The 22,636-nt window shown below is 54.1% G+C and overlaps 1 protein-coding gene across 4 annotated transcripts in view; it reads right to left on the bottom strand.

Annotated features, from left to right (window-relative positions):
• FCHO1 (FCH and mu domain containing endocytic adaptor 1) overlaps positions 1–22,636 on the bottom strand; it is a 228,030-nt gene that overhangs the window by 133,126 nt on the left and 72,268 nt on the right. For all 4 annotated transcript variants that reach the window (XM_085639705.1, XM_085639708.1, XM_085639709.1 and 1 more), the window contains exons 4-10: positions 20,768–20,859; positions 14,483–14,557; positions 8,390–8,531; positions 7,769–7,921; positions 4,817–4,921; positions 3,923–4,021; positions 270–366 (exon numbers count right to left, since the gene is read on the bottom strand). In XM_085639705.1, coding sequence (XP_085495831.1) covers positions 270–366; positions 3,923–4,021; positions 4,817–4,921; positions 7,769–7,921; positions 8,390–8,531; positions 14,483–14,557; positions 20,768–20,859 — 763 coding nt within the window. The remainder of the gene's footprint in view (positions 1–269; positions 367–3,922; positions 4,022–4,816; positions 4,922–7,768; positions 7,922–8,389; positions 8,532–14,482; positions 14,558–20,767; positions 20,860–22,636) is intronic.

Genomic DNA, 22,636 nt, shown 5'->3' with positions numbered 1-22,636 from the left:
TTCCAATTGTCTTTTCAAAAATGTGTGTTTTTTTAAAATAACAACATGCTGTCAAAAAGTTAGCTTTTAGCAACTAATAGCAACTGTTTGTACATCTGTAATCCCTTTAGAAGTGCTTCTTGCCTGGGGAGGCAGTCATGATGTTGGTCACTTGCTGACTGAACTGACAAGGATTTGACAGCACCTTGCTCTATATGCTGCACATAGCCCTCTCCTCTCTGCCACATTGTACTGAATCCCTGGTGCACAGGCGCAGCCACAGAACTCACCTGGTTTGTCTTTGCCAGTCCCTTTGCTCTCAGCAAACTTTTTTAGCAAGTTGTCGATGCAGATGTTCTCCATGTTCTGTTTGAACTCCTCGTGCACCTGGTAGAACGGGGGAAGAGGGACAGAGAAAAGGCACAGCGGTGAGGAAATCAACTACAAGTCTTACAGAGGCTGCAGGGACTGCAGGGTAGTGATGCACTGCCTCGCTTTTAAGGTGACTAGACTCGGAGGTGACTTGCACAGGTGCTGGAGTGGCACAGGTGGTGAGCCGTGTAGAGGGCTCCTAAGGATGAGGTAAGCGGAGTTACACAAAGGGGTGGAGAGTCGCACAAGGGGGTGGAAAGTCAGTCGCACAAGGGGGTGGAGAGTCGCACAAGGGGGTGGAGAGTCGCACAAGGGGGTGGAGAGTCGCACAAAAGGGTTGGAGAGTCGAACAAGGGGGTGGAGAGTCGCACAAAAGGGATGGAGAGTCGAACAAGGGGGTGGAGAGTCGAACAAGGGGATGGAGAGTCGAACAAGGGGATGGAGAGTCGAACAAAAGGGATGGAGAGTCGCACAAAAGGGATGGAGAGTCGCACAAAAGGGGTGGAGAGTCGCACAAAAGGGGTGGAGAGTCGCACAAAAGGGGTGGAGAGTCGCACAAAAGGGGTGGAGAGTCGCACAAAAGGGGTGGAGAGTCGCACAAAAGGGGTGGAGAGTCGCACAAAGGGGTGGAGAGTCGCACAAAGGGGTGGAGAGTCGCACAAAGGGGTGGAGAGTCGCACAAGGGGGTGGAGAGTCGCACAAAGGGGGTGGAGAGTCGCACAAAGGGGGTGGAGAGTCGCACAAAAGGGATGGAGAGTCGCACAAAAGGGATGGAGAGTTCGCACAAAAGGGATGGAGAGTTCGCACAAAAGGGATGGAGAGTCGCACAAAAGGGATGAGAGAAAAGGGATGGAGAGTCGCACAAAAGGGAGTGGAGAGTCGAACAAGGGGGTGGAGAGTCGCACACGGGGGTGGAGAGTCGCACACGGGGGTGGAGAGTCGCACACGGGGGTGGAGAGTCGCACACGGGGGTGGAGAGTCGCACACGGGGGTGGAGAGTCGCACACGGGGGTGGAGAGTCGCACACGGGGGTGGAGAGTCGCACACGGGGGTGGAGAGTCGCACACGGGGATGGAGAGTCGCACACGGGGATGGAGAGTCGCACAAAAGGGATGGAGAGTCGCACAAAAGGGATGGAGAGTCGCACAAGGGGGATGGAGAGTCGCACAAGGGGGTGGAGAGTCGCACAAGGGGGTGGAGAGTCGCACAAGGGGGTGGAGAGTCGCACAAGGGGGTGGAGAGTCGCACAAGGGGGTGGAGAGTCGCACAAGGGGGTGGAGAGTCGCACAAGGGGGTGGAGAGTCGCACAAGGGGGTGGAGAGTCGCACAAGGGGGTGGAGAGTCGCACAAGGGGGTGGAGAGTCGCACAAGGGGGTGGAGAGTCGCACAAGCGGGTGGAGAGTCGCACAAGGGGTTGGAGAGTCGAACAAGGGGGTGGAGAGTCGAACAAGGGGGTGGAGAGTCGATCAAGGGGGTGGAGAGTCGATCAAGGGGGTGGAGAGTCGCACACAGGGGTGGAGAGTCGCACAAGGGGGTGGAGAGTCGCACAAGGGGGTGGAGAGTCGCACAAGGGGGTGGAGAGTCGCACAAAAGGGATGGAGAGTCGAACAAGGGGGTGGAGAGTCGCACAAAAGGGATGGAGAGTCGAACAAGGGGATGGAGAGTCGAACAAGGGGATGGAGAGTCGAACAAAAGGGATGGAGAGTCGCACAAAAGGGGTGGAGAGTCGCACAAAGGGGTGGAGAGTCGCACAAGGGGGTGGAGAGTCGCACAAGGGGGTGGAGAGTCGCACAAGGGGGTGGAGAGTCGCACAAGGGGGTGGAGAGTCGCACAAGGGGGTGGAGAGTCGCACAAAAGGGATGGAGAGTCGCACAAAAGGGATGGAGAGTCGCACAAAAGGGATGGAGAGTCGCACAAAAGGGATGGAGAGTCGCACAAAAGGGATGGAGAGTCGCACAAAAGGGATGGAGAGTCGCACAAAAGGGATGGAGAGTCGCACAAAAGGGATGGAGAGTCGCACAAAAGGGATGGAGAGTCGCACACGGGGGTGGAGAGTCGCACACGGGGGTGGAGAGTCGCACACGGGGGTGGAGAGTCGCACACGGGGGTGGAGAGTCGCACACGGGGGTGGAGAGTCGCACACGGGGGTGGAGAGTCGCACACGGGGGTGGAGAGTCGCACACGGGGTGGAGAGTCGCACACGGGGTGGAGAGTCGTACACGGGGTGGAGAGTCGTACACGGGGATGGAGAGTCGCACAAAAGGGATGGAGAGTCGCACAAAAGGGATGGAGAGTCGCACAAGGGGGTGGAGAGTCGCACAAGGGGGTGGAGAGTCGCACAAGGGGGTGGAGAGTCGAACAAGGGGGTGGAGAGTCGAACAAGGGGGTGGAGAGTCGAACAAGGGGGTGGAGAGTCGAACACGGGGGTGGAGAGTCGCACACGGGGGTGGAGAGTCGCACACGGGGGTGGAGAGTCGCACACGGGGGTGGAGAGTCGCACACGGGGGTGGAGAGTCGCACACGGGGGTGGAGAGTCGCACACGGGGGTGGAGAGTCGCACAAGGGGGTGGAGAGTCGCACAAGGGGGTGGAGAGTCGCACAAGGGGGTGGAGAGTCGCACAAGGGGGTGGAGAGTCACACAAGGGGGTGGAGAGTCGCACAAGGGGATGGAGAGTCGCACAAGGGGATGGAGAGTCGCACAAGGGGATGGAGAGTCGCACAAGGGGATGGAGAGTCGCACAAGGGGATGGAGAGTCGCACAAGCGGATGGAGAGTCGCACAAAAGGGATGGAGAGTCGCACAAGGGGATGGAGAGTCGCACAAAAGGGATGGAGAGTCGCACAAAAGGGGTGGAGAGTCGAACAAGGGGGTGGAGAGTCGAACAAGGGGGTGGAGAGTCGAACAAGGGGGTGGAGAGTCGAACAAGGGGGTGGAGAGTCGCACACGGGGGTGGAGAGTCGCACACGGGGGTGGAGAGTCGCACACGGGGGTGGAGAGTCGCACACAGGGGTGGAGAGTCGCACACAGGGATGGATTGTTGCACAAGGGGGGTGGAGAGTCGCACAAGGGGGTGGAGAGTCGCACAAGGGGATGGAGAGTCGCACAAGGGGATGGAGAGTCGCACAAGGGGGTGGAGAGTCGCAGAGCTAAAGAACCCTATGTTGCTTTACTACAATCCAAAGGTGGTGACTCACGCGAGGGTCACAGGACACTGGAGGCGATTTACACCGGGTGCTGGACTGGCACTGGTGGTGAGTTCTTCCAAGGCGGTACGGAGAGCAGTCTGAGGGCCAAGAACCCTCAGCTGATCAGCTACAATCCAAAGATGGTGTCTCACATTAAGAATCATGGGGTACTTGAGGTGCCTTTCACCCAGTGCTGGAGTATGCAGGTGGCTTCCAAGGAGGTAAGGAGAGTGCCACAGAGGGGGAAAACCGCAAAGCCGTAGAACCCTCTTTTGATCATCTACAATCTAAATTGAAGTTGTATTTTCCTACTCAAATGAAGGTCTGGGAACAGGGGAGTAAAGTGCAGGTTGGCTTGCGGGGGCTGGGCAGTGCGCACCACTAACCTGTCCGATCTGCACATGCGTGTCCTCGATGGAATGCGAGTAGCAGCTGATCAAGACCTTCATGTGTCTCAGATGCACATCTTCCAGCTCCTGGAACCTCTGACAGTGGACAAGATACAGGGTCAGATTTTCCAGTTCTATCACAGAAGTCATGAGCTTACAAGACAAGCCCAATTTACCCCCTCCCACCAGGATTGCAGCTTAAGTATACTTCCACAAAATACACAAACTGTTTGGAGGAACCTCTATAAACATCACCATCTCCGTCTTGTGTTGATTCCCTTTAGGAATATGAACCCGCTGGTCACGTGCCAAATACCTACAGAGTGAACATGTTAATAACCTATCCTCGATCTCAAAGTTTTTGAGGTTTAAAGGCGGCCTCACGCTGAAATCAAACCTGCTGAGTGTTGAGGCCAGTTCTTTGTGGGTACAGGAATAGGGGGCAGGGAACTGCTGATGGGGCCTTGGAATACCAGGGCTGTAACCTACCTGTACTGGGTTCTGATAGAGTGGGGCGTAGCCCCAGCAGGGGTTGCAGCGGAGGATTAAAATAGCCACTTTCAAAGCTGTGACCACCTCCAACGACTTCACAAGTAAGAAGAATCAGAGGTCAGGACTGTGGAGTACTGCGGAACTGTGAGCATTATAGAACTGGCAGAGAAGATCAGCAGCGAAGTACATTGGCAGAGCTGAGCGTACATCTTGACTGAAATATGACTGCCGCTTCCATACCGGGGCCTAGGTACGCCACCAAGACCGGATATTCCCGTTAACAATTTGTTCACAAAAGGCAGATACACAGGCTGGGTTCTGTGTAGCAGCATTCACTGCTCCTCTTGTACCACCCCTTAACATCCTCTCCCCCGAAACATGCACCCCACCTCCAGTTACCTGAGCAGAATCCTGCATCTTCAGCTCAAAGTCCTGCCGCACCAGGTTGTACTTGTCGACAGCTCGCCGTAAGCCCTCCGCCGCCTTCTTGGACTTCAGCTCTGCCTGCGGGAGGAAGGAGGGACAGACAGGGGGACAACTTACTGGTCTGTTTTAGTAGCACGGATGTGGATTTTGGAAACAGTTGTGGGATTTTATTAAATTAAAACTATATACATTAAATTCTCAGACGTATCAAGGTGCTACTTTCCTGTAACACACGTTTTGAAGCATGATCTCTGTTACAAATTGCTACACTTTGCATTATTCAGGCTAGGTAGCACCTCCCTGGTGCAAGGTCACTTCTACCACTGGCCCCCGGATACCACTTTGATTTTTCAGCTCTTCAGAATTTTTTGTCCACCATCTCCTTAGGTCGAGACACTCATTGCTTATCAACACTTTAGTTATTCAATCACTGGGAGGTTCGAGGAGGCGACTGATGCACAGTGCTTATTCACCACCTTCGTCCCTCAATGCCTGTAAGGCGGACAACCCAATACTGAACATCTGCAAAACAGAATCCTTCCTGCCCAATGGTCGAAGACATAACCCTTGTTGCCCAATAGCTGCAATTCATAACCTTTCAGCCAAATGGTCACAAGACAACCTTTCCTGTCACACGGTTGGAATTCAGAACTTTGCTTCCCAATGTTTGCAAGACATAACCCTTTCTGCCCAGTAGCTGGAAAACATAACCCTTCCTGCCGAATGGCTGGAAGACAGAACCATCTCTGCCCAAAGGCTGGAATACATAAACTTTCTGCCCAATGGCTGGAAGACATAACCCCTTCTGCCCAATGGCTGGAAGACATAACCCTTTCTGCCCAATGGCTGGAAGACATAACCCTTTCTGCCCAATAGCTGGAAGACATAACCCTTTCTGCCCAATGGCTGGAAGACATAACCCTTTCTGCCCAATGGCTGGAAGACATAACCCTTTATGTCCAATGGCTGGAAGACATAACCCTTTCTACCCAATGGCCGGAAGACATAACCCTTTCTGCCCAATGGCTGGAAGACATAACCCTTTATGTCCAATGGCTAGAAGACATAACCCTTTATGTCCAATGGCCGGAAGACATAACCCTTTATGTCCAATGGCCGGAAGACATAACCCTTTCTACCCAATGGCTGGAAGACATAACCCTTTCTGCCCAATGGCTGGAAGATATAACCCTTTCTGCCCAATGGCTGGAAGACATAACCCTTTCTGCCCAATGGCTGGAAGACATAACCCTTCCTGCAAAAATGCTTTAATTCAGAAGCCTTCCTGGACAATGCTTACACGACAAAACCATCCAGCACAATGACTTCAACTGAGAACCCTTTCTGCTGGCAATAAGATGTGGCCCACCCCTAACACCATGGTTCCAAAAAAGGCTCCAATAACTGCAACACAGACTCCACCTCCCTGCACAATGGCTGCATGGAAGACTTCCCCCTTCCAGTCCAATGGCTGCAACACAAACTCTGCTATCTGTAGCTCCAAGAGACTCACCCTTGACCCACTGGCTGGAAGACCATCTTCCCCTCCCGACCAATTGGCGACAACAAAAACTCCCCCTTCAGCCGAGCGGAGGCAAGTCAGGCTAGCAAACAATATGCGGCTGTGGATCTTCACACCAAACCTGCAGTAGTATTTACTGGCAAATAATGGAGAAGCCTCATTACTGCATCAGTCACTGGTAACAAGTCGTGCAGCAAGAACAGGGAGAGCGTGACTATTCTCTAAAGCGGTAACTACAAGGGGAATGATTAGTTGTATCATAAATGTAGGGGTGCTGATTAAAGCAATTAGGGGAGAGGCATGATTACAGTACAGACACGCACATATCTACAGACATGCTAATTATGAGAGGGTGAAGACATTAAATGGAGGATTAGGTAAGAGAGAACATGAGAAATGCTACCCTCCAATCAAAACACCTCGATTCATGCTCCTCAGGGTCAAAAGCTTGCCCGTGCTCCAGAAGGCTCTCTCGTTTTGAATGGAAATGTCTGTTTTGTAAATCAGATCTTTCCTCTTCACCCAACTAGGAGAGCAAAGCTTATTCGTGCCACAACTGATGGCCCACTAGTTAGAACTCAGTGGAGAACATGGGGCTTGGAAGATAAACCTAAAACAGAATGGAGGGCGGAGGACCACTTATCGGGCCTCCGAAGGTAGAAGATTCAAGAAGGTTTGCAAAGTACATTTTAGTTACTTTCCTGTAAGACTGGATTGGTCGCTTGGGATTATCATGCTGGAGGGCGATTCCAGATTAAGGACTTTCAAAAATGTAAAACTGTCCCTGGACGTCTTCAAAGCGAGTACCTCCAAAGAGATATGGATGAACGTGAGAGGAAGGTGTGGGACACCCAGAATCATCTTGGCTTTTATGCCATGAAGTTGACCTCTGATCGAAATATGGATGGTGCATGTGGTAATCAGTATCGGCACTGAGCTGTGGTTGGTTTGTTGAAAACTGCCAAAAAATGTTCACATGGCACATTCCTCTTGCTCAAGAGCTAAAGGTGAAGCACTGACTTTTTTTCTTTCCAACCATAAAAGTGGTGCATCTACCATCTACCATCCATGAAAGTTTGTCCCAATTTACAACTGTGCAATCATATGACCATGTGATACTTCACAGCGACACTGTATAAAACCTAGCAGTGTTCATCTGAGAAGTGCCAAACAGCCTTTTCAATGTATGGCACATCCAGCAAGTCCTCGCGTTTTAGCGAACAGCACAGTGAACACTGTAGGCTGGCTTTATCCACTGCCATTATCAACCAGGAAGACCACGCATGCCACGGTCTGTTGGTCTAAGGTGCGGCTATGCTGTGGGGCCTCTCCTCATCCAAAGACCCTGCCCGCAAGGGATGGTTATTCGATGCATGGGCACTCAACTGGCCCATCTCACTCACCTTTTCCACCTCCTTCTGGTTCACTCCTTCCTTTTTCAGCCTCTCGTACTCCACGGCCTTCATACAGTAGTTCTCTTTGGACTTCTGCAGGAGCTGTGCAGAGCTGTGTAGCGCCTGGACAGCCTCCAGGGTTCCGGACACTTCCTCTTTGGACTTAGGGAGATGGAAACAAAGACATGGAGATTGGTGGAAGGCAGTGACAAAGGGAGGAAGCAGGGATAGCAACACTCTGGACAACAGGAGGGGTGGTAGTATAAGGATGCTGGAAGCCCTACTCCCAACAAAGTAGAACTACTAACATTTTTTTTAATAGAAAAGCTTCACATTATGACCGGTCCTTAAAATTCCACTAGTGTGTCCGTAAAATTCCACTAGTGTCTCCTTAACCAGTACTTGTGGGGTGATCTGGGCTCTACAGGTCCCCAACGAGAATGAGACCTCCCAGACCTTTATTTATGTGGTCTGCGCGAGATGAGAATAAGCTACCCACCCATCACATGCATGGTCTGTGCCAGACGGAAACCCAACACAGACTCCTGATGAGGCCTCAACCCTCACCATTACCACAAAGCCACCTTTCGGACAGTCCCCCCTCCACTGGTCGAGGTCGCCAGGACCCACCTTCTTGTGCACCTTGACCTGCTCCTCCCCATACCGGTTGATCTCTTTGATGAGGTCGTGGAGTTTCCGCACCAGCTCCTGGTGGCAGAGTGCCAGCTTGTCTGAGGAGGTCCGGAACAGTTCCCAGACGGGAGCAAAAGTCCTGGGAAAGAGATCATAAAATATTTTAATTCAAGACCGGCAGGAAGGGTTGGACAAAAGAGAGATAGCAGGATACCCAGAAGGTGTCAACGCGTTAGAAGACGCTCAGGCTAATCAATGACCGACTTGGCACTAGGAACAACAAGATTCAGGGATGTAACAAGCAAGGGGCACAGGTCCGCTCAAGACTCAGGGTGCAAGGGTCTCTGGGAGCTCTCCTCAAACCTCAGCAGTGCATCCGGCACTCGAACTAGAAGCTACTCTCGTCTCCTCGACTAGAGTCATTGGTGATGTCTCAAGCCTCAGAACTAGAGGCTCCTTAACCAGGAGACCTGGTGCACGCTTGCGGGGTTCACCTCCCACATCTGAGAAGATACAAACATTTTCTCCACATAAGACCGCAGGACAGGGTTATGAGCTAGGGTCAGGCACCAGCTCAACAGTACGAGTGCAGCTTTGGAACAGAAGCTAAACAAGGACTCCCTCAGCCTCGGAGCCAAACTGTGACAGCATTAAAAAGTTTCACCGAACCTGCACCCAAAACCAAAGCTTTCACAACCCAAGATAGAGGACATCATTCCACCATGGCACTGAGCCTAGTATGCATAGTCCAGAAGCAGGCAATCCACTTCTGGGTGACGCCACGACATGAAGACGCAAGTCTCGTGAAACTTGCAACCAGTTCTGCCCAACACTGCTGTCATATCAGTTATCTAAGCACACAATTGTTTAGTCCCTCCAAACTCAAATGCAGTTTCTTTCTTCTGCAACTGCCTGCAGATCATCGTTGGGAGGGTTTGTCCTTCCCATGGATACAACTGCCCTCAAAGCGTTCAACTTCTGTCACTTGGACGGCTACCTTAACCATCACTTGCTGGTCTTTAGTCTACTCGGTGTCCTACTTCAGGCTGGGCACCAAAGTCTATGGTTCTCGAAACTACCTTCACTTTCTCGTCACCCGACAGCCTGCCACCATCTTGCTGTCAGTCCAACAAACCATGCGCCCTCACCTGCAAAGCCATCCAATAACCAACCACCTCATACTGCGCTGAGTTACACACCCACTGACCATGTGCAAAGACCTCACACCTCCTCCTGCTCCTCTTCCTCCTCCTCCTCCTCTTTCATGCTCTCGGATGCCACGGTTTGCCTCTGCTGTGGCTCCTCCACATGGACACACAGCGGAGTTTTGTGTAGACCACATGTTGGACAAGCAAGGGCACTGCAGAGCCGGAGCGAGGTGCATTAGTTGAGCCGCGCACCCATCTTCGTGCTCGTGTAGCCAATGATTCATTGCTGAGGTACATTTGTTGATTACCGTGACGGGCAGGGATGGGTTACACTACTAGAGCTGTGTGTGGCACCTTGGACTGTTAGAATGAGGTGCTACAAACCAAGTGGGAGTTTCTCCGACAGAGCTGTACACCAACTCTGGAATACTCGCTGGTGCACGCAGGACAGGCTGAAAAGAACAGCCCAGAATTCAACAGCTCTGCAGATTTAATTTGAGTAGCAGCAGACTCCACGGCGCAGAGGAAATCACATGTTACATAGTCACCCACTACAAACTCTGGTCCACTTTCAACCTCTCAATCTCGCCCCCTCCCCCAGCAAACTCACCCTCCCCACTCTGAGGCCAGGAGCATTGTCCTCAGACCCCGGTCACACGTCGCTATCACCCGAGGGAGCCTTCCTTCCTTTATGGATGCTCAGCAGATGGAACTTCCCAAAAAGAATGTAAAATATCTTTTAAATAACTCCTGGCAAGCTTTTGACTACACGTTAATTTTTTTCTTCTTCTCAAAGAAAAGGCACGTTTGTTTCCTTTGAACCTTTATAATGGGCACTGTGGCAATTTCATTTACGTCAGTCTCAAAGAAATTGTTATATATATATATATATATACACAGACATATACACATGCACATTACACAGTTGCGCTCGTTACTGTGTAGTATTAATTAGGTCAGACTTCCCACTCTTGCCCCCTCAGCTGACCCCTTTCTTATCTCTTACCCAGATACTTGTCCTTCCAGTGAACCCCCAGTGGTGCACACATTTTGAAACTTAAGACACACAACCCTGTTGAAACAATAGAACTGGGAACCACACATGAAGCAGGAGTAGGCCTGGGCAGAGTTGGGCCATGTCAAACACCGCAAAGCGCCGAAAATAATGCTGCACTACGCGGAGTTCCACGAACGGCAGAGTGCAGTACGTCACGCCGCTCACATGGTTTTTAGCGCCAAGAGTCTCTTCCGTGCTCTAAAAGCAGCACGAACAGCATCGCGTGGAGCGCCAGAGACCCCTGCTTCTTTCTGCCGTTTGAGTAGATTTTCTACTCGAGAGGCAGCTTTCTCAACGCAAGCGGCTGCTTTCTGAATGCGAGATTTAGCTTTCTCAATGAGAGAGGTCGTAACCTGCTGCAACAGCCTCATTCAGAAATATCACCAGGAGGTGGTCTAGCATGCGATTTCTCTCACTATCCAATTAAACATTGGCGAGCCCCCAAAAGAAAAATCTCTGCGGAGTTTTTCAGAACTTCTCACTGCGCGGAGTTGCAAAACTCTGTAAACTCCCCAAGCGGAGTGGAATTCTTCACCCACTCCTACTCAGAAGCAGCTTCTACCTAGTACATGTAGGCTTGGGTGGTATTTTACCAATCCAAAGCTGTAATACTGTGCCTGGAGTGGTAAAAGCTTTGTCATTTTTTAGCTCGGAGTGTACAGCACGTGCTAATCCTATGCTTAAAGACATTGGATAAAATGGTGAAAGCTTTGTGATGTCTCTAGCTCGGCGTGGATGGCACTGGGTTTAACCTACACTTAAAAATCCTGCTAGAAAAACAAACCTTTGTGGTGGGCAGATTTAAAGAGTTGCTTGTGTTTAAAGGTGTTGATCTCCGGGTTAATACTGGGAACTCTCCAGGGTTCCCTATGTCTGTTCGACATAAATATATATTCACTTAAAAAACCATAGGTTTCACACATGTTATAGTTAGCTGGACATTTCCCTCGTAAAAAACCAACGAAATTCCCCCGTTATAGTTAGTGCAGGCAACTATAACTCACGCGACCGCAATCCTCTGCTGATGACGTCAGATATTACATCACTGCATTTAGACACCTATTTACCCATGTCTTCTTCCATTAATCTTTAGCTATACATATATTACAAATATTTATTTTTCAGAAAGACACATATGTCATCAGTGATGTAATATCTGACGTCATCAGCAGAGGATTGCGGTCGCGTGAGTTATAGTTGCCTGCACTAACTATAACGGGGGAATTTCATTGGTTTTTTACGAGGGAAATGTCCAGCTAACTATAACATGTGTGAAACCTATGGTTTTTTAAGTGAATTTACAAGGTTTTTTAAAATCTAATTCCTAACTATAACGTGTGTGAAACCTATGGTTTTTTAAGTGAATTTGTACGGTTTTTTAAATGCTAAGTTATGTATTTATTAATATTTTTTTTTTCAGGTTTTTCACAGTGCGCGCACCGTGCTTTTTCTAAAAAATAAAAAAAAAATGTTTTTTTCACCATTGGGGGTCCTTCAGTGACCATGAAAAGTATATTCCTAGGCAATCAAAATTGATACAAATGTCAGCCACTAGGCTAATTGATATAAAACCAGAACGATAGAATAACTTTTAATAAGAGCCAGTGTACCATATAGCAATGAAATTAAAAATCATCTCTTTATTATCAGCAACTGTTAGTGTTTTATATATAAACAAACATATAACCAAAACACAATACACTTTCTAAAAAAAGACACGTTTTTTATAAAAAATATATCAAAAATTCTTAACATAATACAGAATAAAATACAAGTACAATAACAGAAAAAGACGTTTTCCAATGAACACAATATTAAATAAAAAAGATAAAACACAAATATAAACATTCAAAATGTATAAAATTGCGGCAATAGATTGTCTTCCCTGTCTTCCCTGACCCCCTGACAAAGGCTAGGGGGTCAGGAACTGTCCACCCTGCCCCCTTTTCACGTTCTCCACCTTTGTATTTTACTGCCTCAGATTGCGAGAGACAAAATGGCGGCCGACACTTCCTGATTTCGACCGATTCGAATGTTTACTGACATCTAACAACCAATCAGAATTGCGCTCGCGCACGTCACCGTGCGCGCACGGTGCGCGCCTATAGATATGTATGTACTTTTAACTGCAATTCTCTCAGGAACTAATGAACAGATTGACTCCAGATATGCAAAAGGCACATCCCTGACCTGAGGACTACCTCTCTGCCAACTTTAAAGTAATTCTGTTCAGCCGTTTGGGCTGTACCTTGGACTAAAGGTCCCTATGGAAAATTGCATGGGAAAAAAGCTTTTTGGGACCCCCCTTTTTTCTCAGCCCCCGCTTGACGGATCCCCCCGAGACTTTCAGGGTAGGAGCGGAGCGCCCCACCTATTTTGAAAATTTTGCGAGGATTCATCAATCGGCGCCAAAGTTATTCCAAATAGAATGTTGCGGATTTCCTATGAAAACACGGTCCTAACTATAACTATCTACTGGCGACCGCCAGTAGATAATATACACACGCATAAAAGATACATAGCGAGACAACGTTTAATAAGGCCCAATATAGCCATCAAGGGGATTTGGTGACATCACAACCCACGGAAAGTCATTTGCACACACCACCGGAACACTAAAATCGCAATATACGATATTACATATTACCTGGTGCATAATACTTATATTACAGTTTTATTTGGTGCCGTTTGCATGGAAAAGAGGACTTTTCAAACATCAAAGCATTCACTGAAAAGAGTGTTCGTAGTAATAGGAAAAGACTACATATAAACATGCAGTCACACTGTTGTGTTGTGTTCTTATTACATTTTAAATGTATATGCTTTATAGTGATTGTACCTTTAAGTGCTCGTGGTGTATGCGCTTTGGAATGTATACTATGTCATGGAATCGAGCCGGGCACGGGGAGTTCAGAGCGGAGTTGTAACTGTAGCTGTGCACTTGGCACTCGCCTGTTTCCTACTCATATATATACTCATCAATATCTATTAAAGGAGTTCAATCAATACAGCGTAATTTCCTTCACTTCACACACATGTAAGATTTGAGATAAAACAGGTTTTGCTTTATTCAAATAAACATTGTCTGTAGAAGTCGGGTGTTTGAAGCTGCTTCCTGTAAGACTGGGTTAACAAAGAGCCCTGGCTAAGATTAGAACGGTCTGCCTTTGTTTGCCTTTCACAGGAGCTGTAATTAAACAAGTTGCAATAGCAAAGATCTGCAGGGTGGGGCGCTCTCTAGACATGGACATCAATGAGATGGAGGGAGGAAAGGAGGTGCGAACAGGCCACCCTACTGGATGAAGCGCATATTTCACAGTCATGATGTCATTTCCGTAAACTATCGAACACATGCCAATGGTATGACGTCATCACAGTGAAACATGCGTTGGGAAACCAGTGTTTTTTTCAACAATGAAAACCCCGCGTTAGTGGTCCACAGCTGTGCAGACACGTTTAAGGGACAGCAGCCAATGAGAGCAGGGGAGGGGGGGGGGGTTCCAATGCTGCCCTTTGTGTTTGAAACAATCCGTTCAAACCAGGATTACACAAAATGTTGAAGGCAGATAATGGCCGGGCTTCGGGCGTGGGCGGCTGGGCTTCGGGCGTGAGCGGCTGGGCTTCGGGCGTGAGCGGCTGGGCTTCGGGCGTGAGCGGCGGCGCCAGTTAAACACTTGCTGCTGACATCTGCGGGCCAGAGGTTTGAACCCCGACAGAGCAACTCTCTTTTAACCCTTCCAATTCCGGTAAGCACCAACTATTACATTGGGTACACTGAAGCACTGTTATGTAGCAGAACAGAACCAACAAGTGACGTCATGTTGTGGCAGAGCCCAGGGGTGTGGGGCGCTTGTCGGGCTGCCCGGCCCCCAGGCCCCCTCTTACCCCAGCAGGCTGCTGTTGCTCGCCAGGCGGGAGAGTTTCACCATGGACTTGGAGTACGTCTCCTCGATGGCAGCCCTTCAAAGAAACAACACAAAGGAAGCATGAGGAGAAATACACATGCAATGCACACACCATAAGGCTCTCGGGGTTGGGGTGAAGGCTCGAGTGCCGGGCACAGCACCCTCCACGCGCTGAAACAAACCCCACCGGCCGCAGGGACCCAAACCGCGCTTTCCACTCACTGCGCAACGGGGTTGAAAGGGCCGAGTGTGAACAGTACTGGTGCACTAAAAAACGTGAACAGAGTAAATGAACCCCCCCTAAGGAAATGGCACAACCCTGGTGGTGCACAGTCATATGCTAAAAAAAACCCAAAGAATTAAATACAATAGGCAGAGGCGGGTGAGGGCAGTTGCCTGAGGTAGAGGCGGGTGTGGGGCAGGTACTTGAGGGAGAAGCGGGGGAGGCCTGAGGCAGTTGTGGGCAGGCAGGGACCGGAGGCAGAGGCGGTAGAGGGCAGGTGGCAGAGGCGGCTGTGGGCAGGCACCTGAGGCAGAGGCCGGTGTAGGAAGGCGCCTCAGGCAGAGGCGGGTGTGGGCAGGCACCCGAGGCAAAGGGGGATGTGGGCACGCAACTGGCGCCTAGGGGGGTGTGGGCAGGCACCTGAGGCAAAGGGGGGGGGGGGGGGGGGTGGGCAGGCAGGCACCTGAGGCAAAGGGGGATGTGGGCAAGCACCTGGGGCAGAGGGGGGTGAGGGCAGGTGCCTGTGGCAGAGGTGGCTGTGGGCAGGCAGGGACCTGAGGCAGAGGTGGATGTGGGCAGGCAGGGACCTGAGGCAGAGGTGGGATGAGGGCAGGTGCCTGAGGCAGCTGTGGGCAGGCACCCGAGGCAGAGGCGGGTGTAGGAAGGCGCCTGAGGCAGATGCGGGTGTAGGGAGGTGCCTGAGGCAGAGGAAGGTGTAGGGAGGCACCTGAGACAAAGGGGGAAGTGGGCAGGCACCTGGGGCAGAGGGGGGTGTGGGCAGGCACCTGGGGCAGAGGGGGGTGTGGGCAGGCACCTGGGGCAGAGGGGGGTGTGGGCAGGTGCCTGAGGCAGAGGTTGTGTGGGCAGGTGCCTGAGGCAGAGGTTGTGTGGGCAGGTGCGTGAGGCATAGGTGGTGTGGTCAGGTGCCTGAGGCAGAGGCGGGTGTGGGTCAGGTGCTTGAGGCAGAGGCGGGTGTAGGAAGGCGGCTGAGGCGGGTGTAGGAAGGCGGCTGAGGCGGGTGTAGGAAGGCGGCTGAGGCGGGTGTAGGAAGGCGGCTGAGGCGGGTGTAGGAAGGCGGCTGAGGCGGGTGTAGGAAGGCGCCTGAGGCAGGTTTAGGGAGGTGCCTGAGGCAGAAGACGGTGTAGGGAAGTGCCTGAGGTAAAAGAAGGTGTGACAGGTGCCTGAGGCAGAGGTGGGAATTTTCAGGAGCCTGAGGCAGAGGCGGGTTTGGGCAGTCACCTGAGGTAGAGGTGGGTGTGGGCAGTCACCTGAGGCAGAGGCGGGTGTGGGCACTCACCAGAGGTGGGTGTGGGCACGCACTTGAGGCAGAGGTGGGTGTGGTCACGCACCTGAGGCAGAGGTGGGTGTGGTCACGCACCTGAGGCAGAGGCGGGTGTGGGTACGCACCTGAGGCAGAGGCGGGTGTGGGCAGGTGCCTGAGGCAGTGGTGGTGTGGGCTGGTGCCAGAGGCAGAGGCGGCTGTGGGCAGGTGCCTGAGGCAGAGGCGGCTATGGGGCAGGTGCTTGAGGGAGAGGCTGGTGAGGGCAGGGGCCTGAGGCAGAGGCGGCTGTGGGCAGGCCCCTGAGGCAGAGGCCGGTGTAGGGAGGTGCCTGAGGCAGAGGCAGGTGCAGGAAGGCGCCTGTGGCAGAGGCAGGTGTAGGGAGGTGCCTGAGGCAGAGGAAGGTGTAGGGAGGTGACTGAGGCAGAGGAAGGTGTGGGCAGGCACCTAAAGGCAAAGGAGGATGTGGGCAGGTGCCTGAGGCAGAGGTGGCTGTGGGCAGGTGCCTGAGGCAGAGGCGGCTGTGGGGCTGGTGCTTGAGGGAGAGGAGGTGTGGGGCAGGTGCCTAAGGCAGAGGCGGCTGTGGGCAGGCACCTGAGGCAGAGGCCGGCGTAGGAAGGCGGCTGAGGTGGGTGTAGGAAGTTGGCTGAGGTGGGTGTAGGAAGGTGCTTGAGGCAGAGGCGGTTGTAGGGAGGTGCCTGAGGCAGAGGAAGGTGAAGGGAGGTGCCTGAGGTAGAGGAAGGTATGGGCAGGCAACGGGCAGGCACCTGAGGCAAAGGGGGAAGTGGGCAGGCACCTGGGGCAGAGGGGTGCGTGGGCAGGCAACTGGGGCCGAGGGGGGTGAGGGCAGGTGCCTGAGGCAGAGGCGGCTGTGGGCAGTCAGGTGCCTGAGGCAGAGGAGGGTGAGGGCAGGTGGCAGAGGTGGGTGTGGGCAGGGACCTGAGGCAAGGGCCGGTGAGGGCAGGTGCTTGAGGCAGAGGCGGCTGTGGGCAGGTGCCTGAGGCAGAGGCGGCTATAGGGCAGGTGTTTGAGAGAGAGGTGGGCGTGGGGCAGGTGCCTGAGGCATAGGCGGCTGTGGGCATGGACCTGAGGCAGAGGCAGCTGTGGGCAGGGACCCGAGGCAGAGGCGGCTGTGGGCAGGGACCTGAGGCAGCTGTGGGCAGGGACCTAAGGCAGAGGCGGCTTTGGGCAGGGACCTGCGGCAGAGGCGGCTGTGGGCAGGGACCTGCGGCAGAGGCGGCTGTGGGCAGGGACCTGAGGCAAGGGCCGGTGAGGGCAGGTGCCTGAGGCAGAGGCGGGCGTGGGGCAGGTGCCTGAGGCATAAGCGGCTGTGGGCATGGACCTGAGGCAGAGGCAGCTGTGGGCAGGGACCTGAGGCAGAGGCGGCTGTGGGCAGGGACCTGCGGCAGAGGCGGCTGTGGGCAGGGACCTGCGGCAGAGGCGGCTGTGGGCAGGGACCTGCGGCAGAGGCGGCTGTGGGCAGGGACCTGCGGCAGAGGCGGCTGTGGGCAGGGACCTGCGGCAGAGGCGGCTGTGAGCAGGTGCCTGAGGCAGAGGCGGTATGAGGGCAGGTGCCTGAGGCAGAGGCAGCTGTGGGAAGACACCTGAGGCAGAGGCCGGTGTAGGAAGGCGTCTGAGGCAGAGGCGGGTGTAGGAAGGTGCCTGAGGCAGAGGCGGGTGTGGGCAGGGACCTGAGGCAGAGGCGGGATGAAGGCAGGTGCCTGAGGCAGAGGCAGCTGTGGGCAGGCACTTGAGGCAGAGGCGGGTGTAGGAACGTTCCTAAGGCAGAGGCGAGTGTAGGAGGGCGCCTGAGGTAGAGGCGAGTGTAGGAGGGCGCCTGAGGCAAAGGGGGATGTGAGCAGGCACCTGAGGCAAAGGGGGAAGTGGGCAGGCACCTGAGGCAAAGGGGGGTGTAGGCAGGCACCTGAGGCAAAGGGAATGTGGGCAGGCACCTGGGGCATAGGGGGGTGTAAGCAGGCACCTGGGGCAAAGGGAGATGTGGGCAAGCACCTGGGGCAGTGGCGGGTGAGGGCAGGTGCCTGAGGCAGGGACGGCTGTGGGCAGGCAGAGACCTGAGGCAGAGGCGGGTGAGGGCAGGTGCCTGAGGCAGAGGTAGGTGTGGGAAGGCAGGGACCTGAGGCAGAGGGGGGTGAGGGCAGGTGCCTGAGGCAGAGGCGGCTGTGGGCTGGCAGGGACCTGAGGCAGAGGCAGGTGAGGGCAGGTGCCTGAGGCAGAGGTCGGTGTGGGCAGGCAGGGACCTGAGGCAGAGGTGTGTGAGGGCAGGTGCCTGAGGCAGAGGCAGCTGTGGGCAGGCACCTGAGGCAGAGGCCGGTGTAGGCACCTGAGACAGAGGCCGGTGTAGGAAGGCACCTGAGACTGAGGCAGCTGTGGGCAGGCACCTGAGGCAGAGGCAGGTGTAGGAACATGCCTGAGGCAGAGGCGAGTGTAGGAAGGCGCCTGAAGCAGGTTTAGGGAGGTGCCTGAGGCAGAAGACAGTGTAGGGAGGTGCCTGAGGTAAAAGAAGGTATGACAGGTGCCTGAGGCAGAGGTGGGAATTTTAAGGAGGCAGGTTTGGGCAGTCACCTGAGGCAGAGGTGGGCGTGGGCAGTCACCTGAGGCAGAGGTGGGCGTGGGCACGCACCTGAGGCAGAGGTGGGCGTGGGCACGCACCTGAGGCAGAGGTGGGCGTGGGCACGCACCTGAGGCAGAGGTGGGTGTGGGCACGCACCTGAGGCAGAGGCATGTGTGGGCAGGTGCCTGGGGCAGTTGTGGTGTGGGCAGGTGCCTGAGGCAGAGGCGGCTATGGGGCAGGTGCCTGAGGCAGAGGCGGCTATGGGGCAGGTGCCTGAGGCAGAGGCGGCTATGGGGCAGGTGCCTGAGGCAGAGGCGGCTATGGGGCAGGTGCCTGAGGCAGAGGCGGCTATGGGGCAGGTGTCTGAGGCAGAGGCGGCTATGGGGCAGGTGTCTGAGGCAGAGGCGGCTATGGGGCAGGTGTCTGAGGCAGAGGTGGGTGAGGGCAGGGGCCTGAGGCAGAGGAGGCTGTGGGCAGGCCCCTGAGGCAGAGGGCGGTGTAGGGAGGTGCCTGAGGCAGAGGCCGCTGTAGGGAAGTGCCTGAAGCAGAGGCGGGTGTAGAAAGGCGCCTGAGGCAGAGACAGGTGTAGGGAGGTGCCTGAGGCAGAGGAAGGTGTAGAGAGGTGCCTGCGGCAGAGGAAGGTGTGGGCAGGCACCTAAAGGCAAAGGGGGATGTGGGCAGGTGCCTGAGGCAGAGGGGGGCATGAGGCAGGTACTTGAGGGAGAAGCAGAGGAGGACAGGTGCCTGAGGCAGAGGTGGCTGTGGGCAGAGGCGGCTATGGGGCAGGTGCTTGAGGGAGAGGAGGTGTGGGGCAGGTGCCTGAGGCAGAGGCGGTTGTGGGCAGGGACTTGAGGCAGAGGCAGGTGAGGGCAGGTGCCTGAGGCAGAGGCGGCTGTGGGCAGGCACCTGAGGCAGAGGCTGGTGTAGGGAGGCAGCTGAGGTGGGTGTAGGAAGATGCCTGAGGATGAGGCGGGTGTAGGAAGGTGCCTGAGGCAGAGGCGGGTGTAGGAAGGTGCCTGAGGCAGAGGAAGGTGTAGGGAGATGCCTGAGGCAGAGGCGGGTGTGGGCAGGCACCTGAGGCAAAGGGGGATGTGGGCAGGCAACGGGCAGGCACCTTAGGCAAAGGGGGAATTGGGCAGGCACCTGGGGAAGAGGGGGGTGTGGGCAGGCACCGGGGGCAGAGGGGGCTGTGGGCAGGTATCTGAGGCAGAAGTGGGGTGGGGAGGTGCTTGAGGCAGAGGCGGGTGTGGGCAAGGTGCTTGAGGCAGAGGCGGGTGTGGGAAGGCGGGTGTAGGAAGGTGCCTGAGGCAGGTTTAGGGAGGTGCCTGAGGCAGAGGACGGTGTAGGGAGGTGCCCGAGGCAAAAGAAGGTGTGACAGGTGCCTGAGGCAGAGGTGGGCATTTTTAGGAGCCTGAGGCAGAGGTGGGTTTGGGCAGTTGCCTGAGGCAGAGGTGGGTGTGGTGTGGGCATGCACCTGAGGCAGAGGTGGTCGTGGGCAGGTGCCCAAGGCAGCAGTGGTGTGGGCAGGTGATTGAGGCAGAGGTGGGTGTAGGAAGGCGGCTGAGGCGGGTGTAGGAAGGTACCTGAGGCAGGTTTAGGGATGTGCCTGAGGCAGAGGACGGTGTAGGGAGGTGCCTGAGGCAAAAGAAGGTGTGACAGGTGCCTGAGGCAGAGGTGGGCATTTTCAGGAGGCAGAGGTGGGTGTGGACAGGTGCTTGAAGCAGAGGTGGGTGTGGGCACGCACCCGAGGTAGAAGCGGGTTTGGGCAGGTACCTGAGGCAGAGGCCGGTGTGGGCAGGTGATTGAGGCATCTTCTTTAACTATGCAATCCTTTAACTATCCCAAACAATCTGCATGCTGGCACCTCATGGGCCCTCCGCTGCCAGGATGCCACACAGTCCAAGCCACTCCAGCCAGATGGCAGCAGTGAAGCATCAGTGAAAGGGCGCCGCCCTAGAGACGTGCTCCTTGAAGCTCACGTGCCTTCACAGAGGCCTCTGTACAGAGTGCTGATGGCATCCACAGAGGGGGGAGCTAGTGGCATTGCCAGGTGTGCGTGCTAGCCCCAGAAGACCTCACCAGGCTGGCACAACCTGGAGGCCCTTGCACAGGATGGAAACAGCTTGCGGAAGGCCCCCTACCTCACTCGAGGTCGCTCCTTGTCCCTGCCCCCAGCACCGCCCACCCTTACCTCTCTCGAACGAAGTCAGCCAACTCCTTGGTGGAGATCTGCCCGTGCTTCATGTTGTGGTACAGCACCCCGAACCCCATGTTCTTTTCTCCCTGCAAGAAAAAAAAATAAAGTGTCATTTTCTGGAGCGAAAGGAGAGGGGGCAGGCAGCACAAAGAGCAAGCACTGAAGGGGGACATTGCTATAGAGGGGAGGAGTCCTCGTTGCACTTGCGATACCCAGTGTGTAATTAACATTGTGCAAAATTAATACTGTAGTGCCACGAGGTGTCTGTGCCGCGCAAAATCGCTTTCCGTGTTAGGACGCACATCTAGCACCCTACGGGCCACACATCCTGCTGCTTCAAAGAAAACCACAAGCCTTTCACACCCACTTGTGAGCGTAGTATCTGATAAAGACATCTAGCCACAAATATCTTATATTTTGAATTTCCCAGGTGTCAGGCTGGATACGGAAGATTCTTTTTCGAGCACTACACCTGCGCGCCAGTATGTTGCGTCGGTTGGCTCCACGCGACATGGTGGGAACAGTTGTGACGTCCGCATCACCTATATAGGCATCACCTCTGTGCGCTGACGTCAGTTCTTTTCTTTCAGCGGCAGCCAGCGTAGATCCGTGAAGAGAGTTACCCTCTGTTGCTTTCTGACGGACTTTATTCAACGTTTTGTGACCCCCTTTTTTGGTGTGTAGGGTTTTTCCTATCATGTCCAAGAAAACTTCTGGGTTCAAGCCATGCAGCACTTGTCACGCGCAGCACTTGTTACGTGCCATGTCGGTGATGGACCCACACATGGTTTATCTCTGGTGTCTGGAGCCTGACCAGCACTCAAAGTCGTGCTCCGAATGCTATGTCATTGCTCCGAATGCTATGTCATTGCTCCGAAAGCTTCAAGGGAGCTCTACCTAAAGCCGCTTGTGGCCCAGCACTCGGCACAGCATCATTTTTCTTGGAGGTCTCGTTACCGAAGGAGTCCCAAGTCTTTATTTTCCCACTCAAAGTCGTAGATTCGGTCAGATGAGAAGCACAAAAAACATAAGAAGTCGAAGCGCGCTTCAACTTCTCCCCATCCATTGGCTGACTCGACGGAGGAGTCTCAGCACTCTAGGCATCGTTCCTCGGAACCTGCACCTGGGTCGGCTCCGCACTTCCCCACGTCCACGGGAGCCAGAGTGACCCCCATCCAGCTCAAACTATTTTATAATGCTATGTGCCTTATATTTGGGTGGCCTGACCCTACCGACGCGCCTTCGGGCCCCGATGACCATCCACGGATCTGGCAATGGATTCGGACTGACACTGGTCGTACCACTGCGACTTCCCCCGGCACTGGCCCCGGCGCCAAGACTCCTGACACTGCCAGCGCCAGCACCATTTTTCTTACCGACAGCTTGGTGCCACTAGAACCCTTAGGTTCTAGGTTGCTTCCTCATCCCTATTCTGAAGGGCTAGGAATAGAAAAAGATTGGGAGGGATCACAGGGCCCTTTACAAGACCAGCCTTATCAAGCCTTATTAAGAAATAGACTGGTATGAGGAATTGGGTGAGGTCAGCTTACTGGATACCTCTCCAGATTCTCGCCTACTTTCTCCCCCTACCATGGATAGGCTATGGTGGTTCGAAGGGCATCTGATGTCCTGGACCTTCAGCTCCCTTCTGTGGAAATCAAGACTAATATCTTGATAGAGGTCCTGCAGCGGGTGTCTCCTCCTCATAACCCCTGCTGCCTTTCAATGAGGCCTTAACTGATGTCCTACTGGGAACCTGGTCCAAGCCCAGAACAAAGGGATCCTTTGAATAGGACAATTGCCAGCCGCCATCGCCATGCACTAGGTAACCCAAATTTCCTCACCAACCACCCTACCCCCCCC

This window comes from Triturus cristatus, chromosome 12 (genome assembly GCF_964204655.1).
Source record: "Triturus cristatus chromosome 12, aTriCri1.1, whole genome shotgun sequence".
NCBI classification, from domain to species: Eukaryota; Metazoa; Chordata; class Amphibia; order Caudata; family Salamandridae; genus Triturus; species Triturus cristatus.
This window is presented reverse-complemented; position numbering and strand designations above follow the sequence as displayed.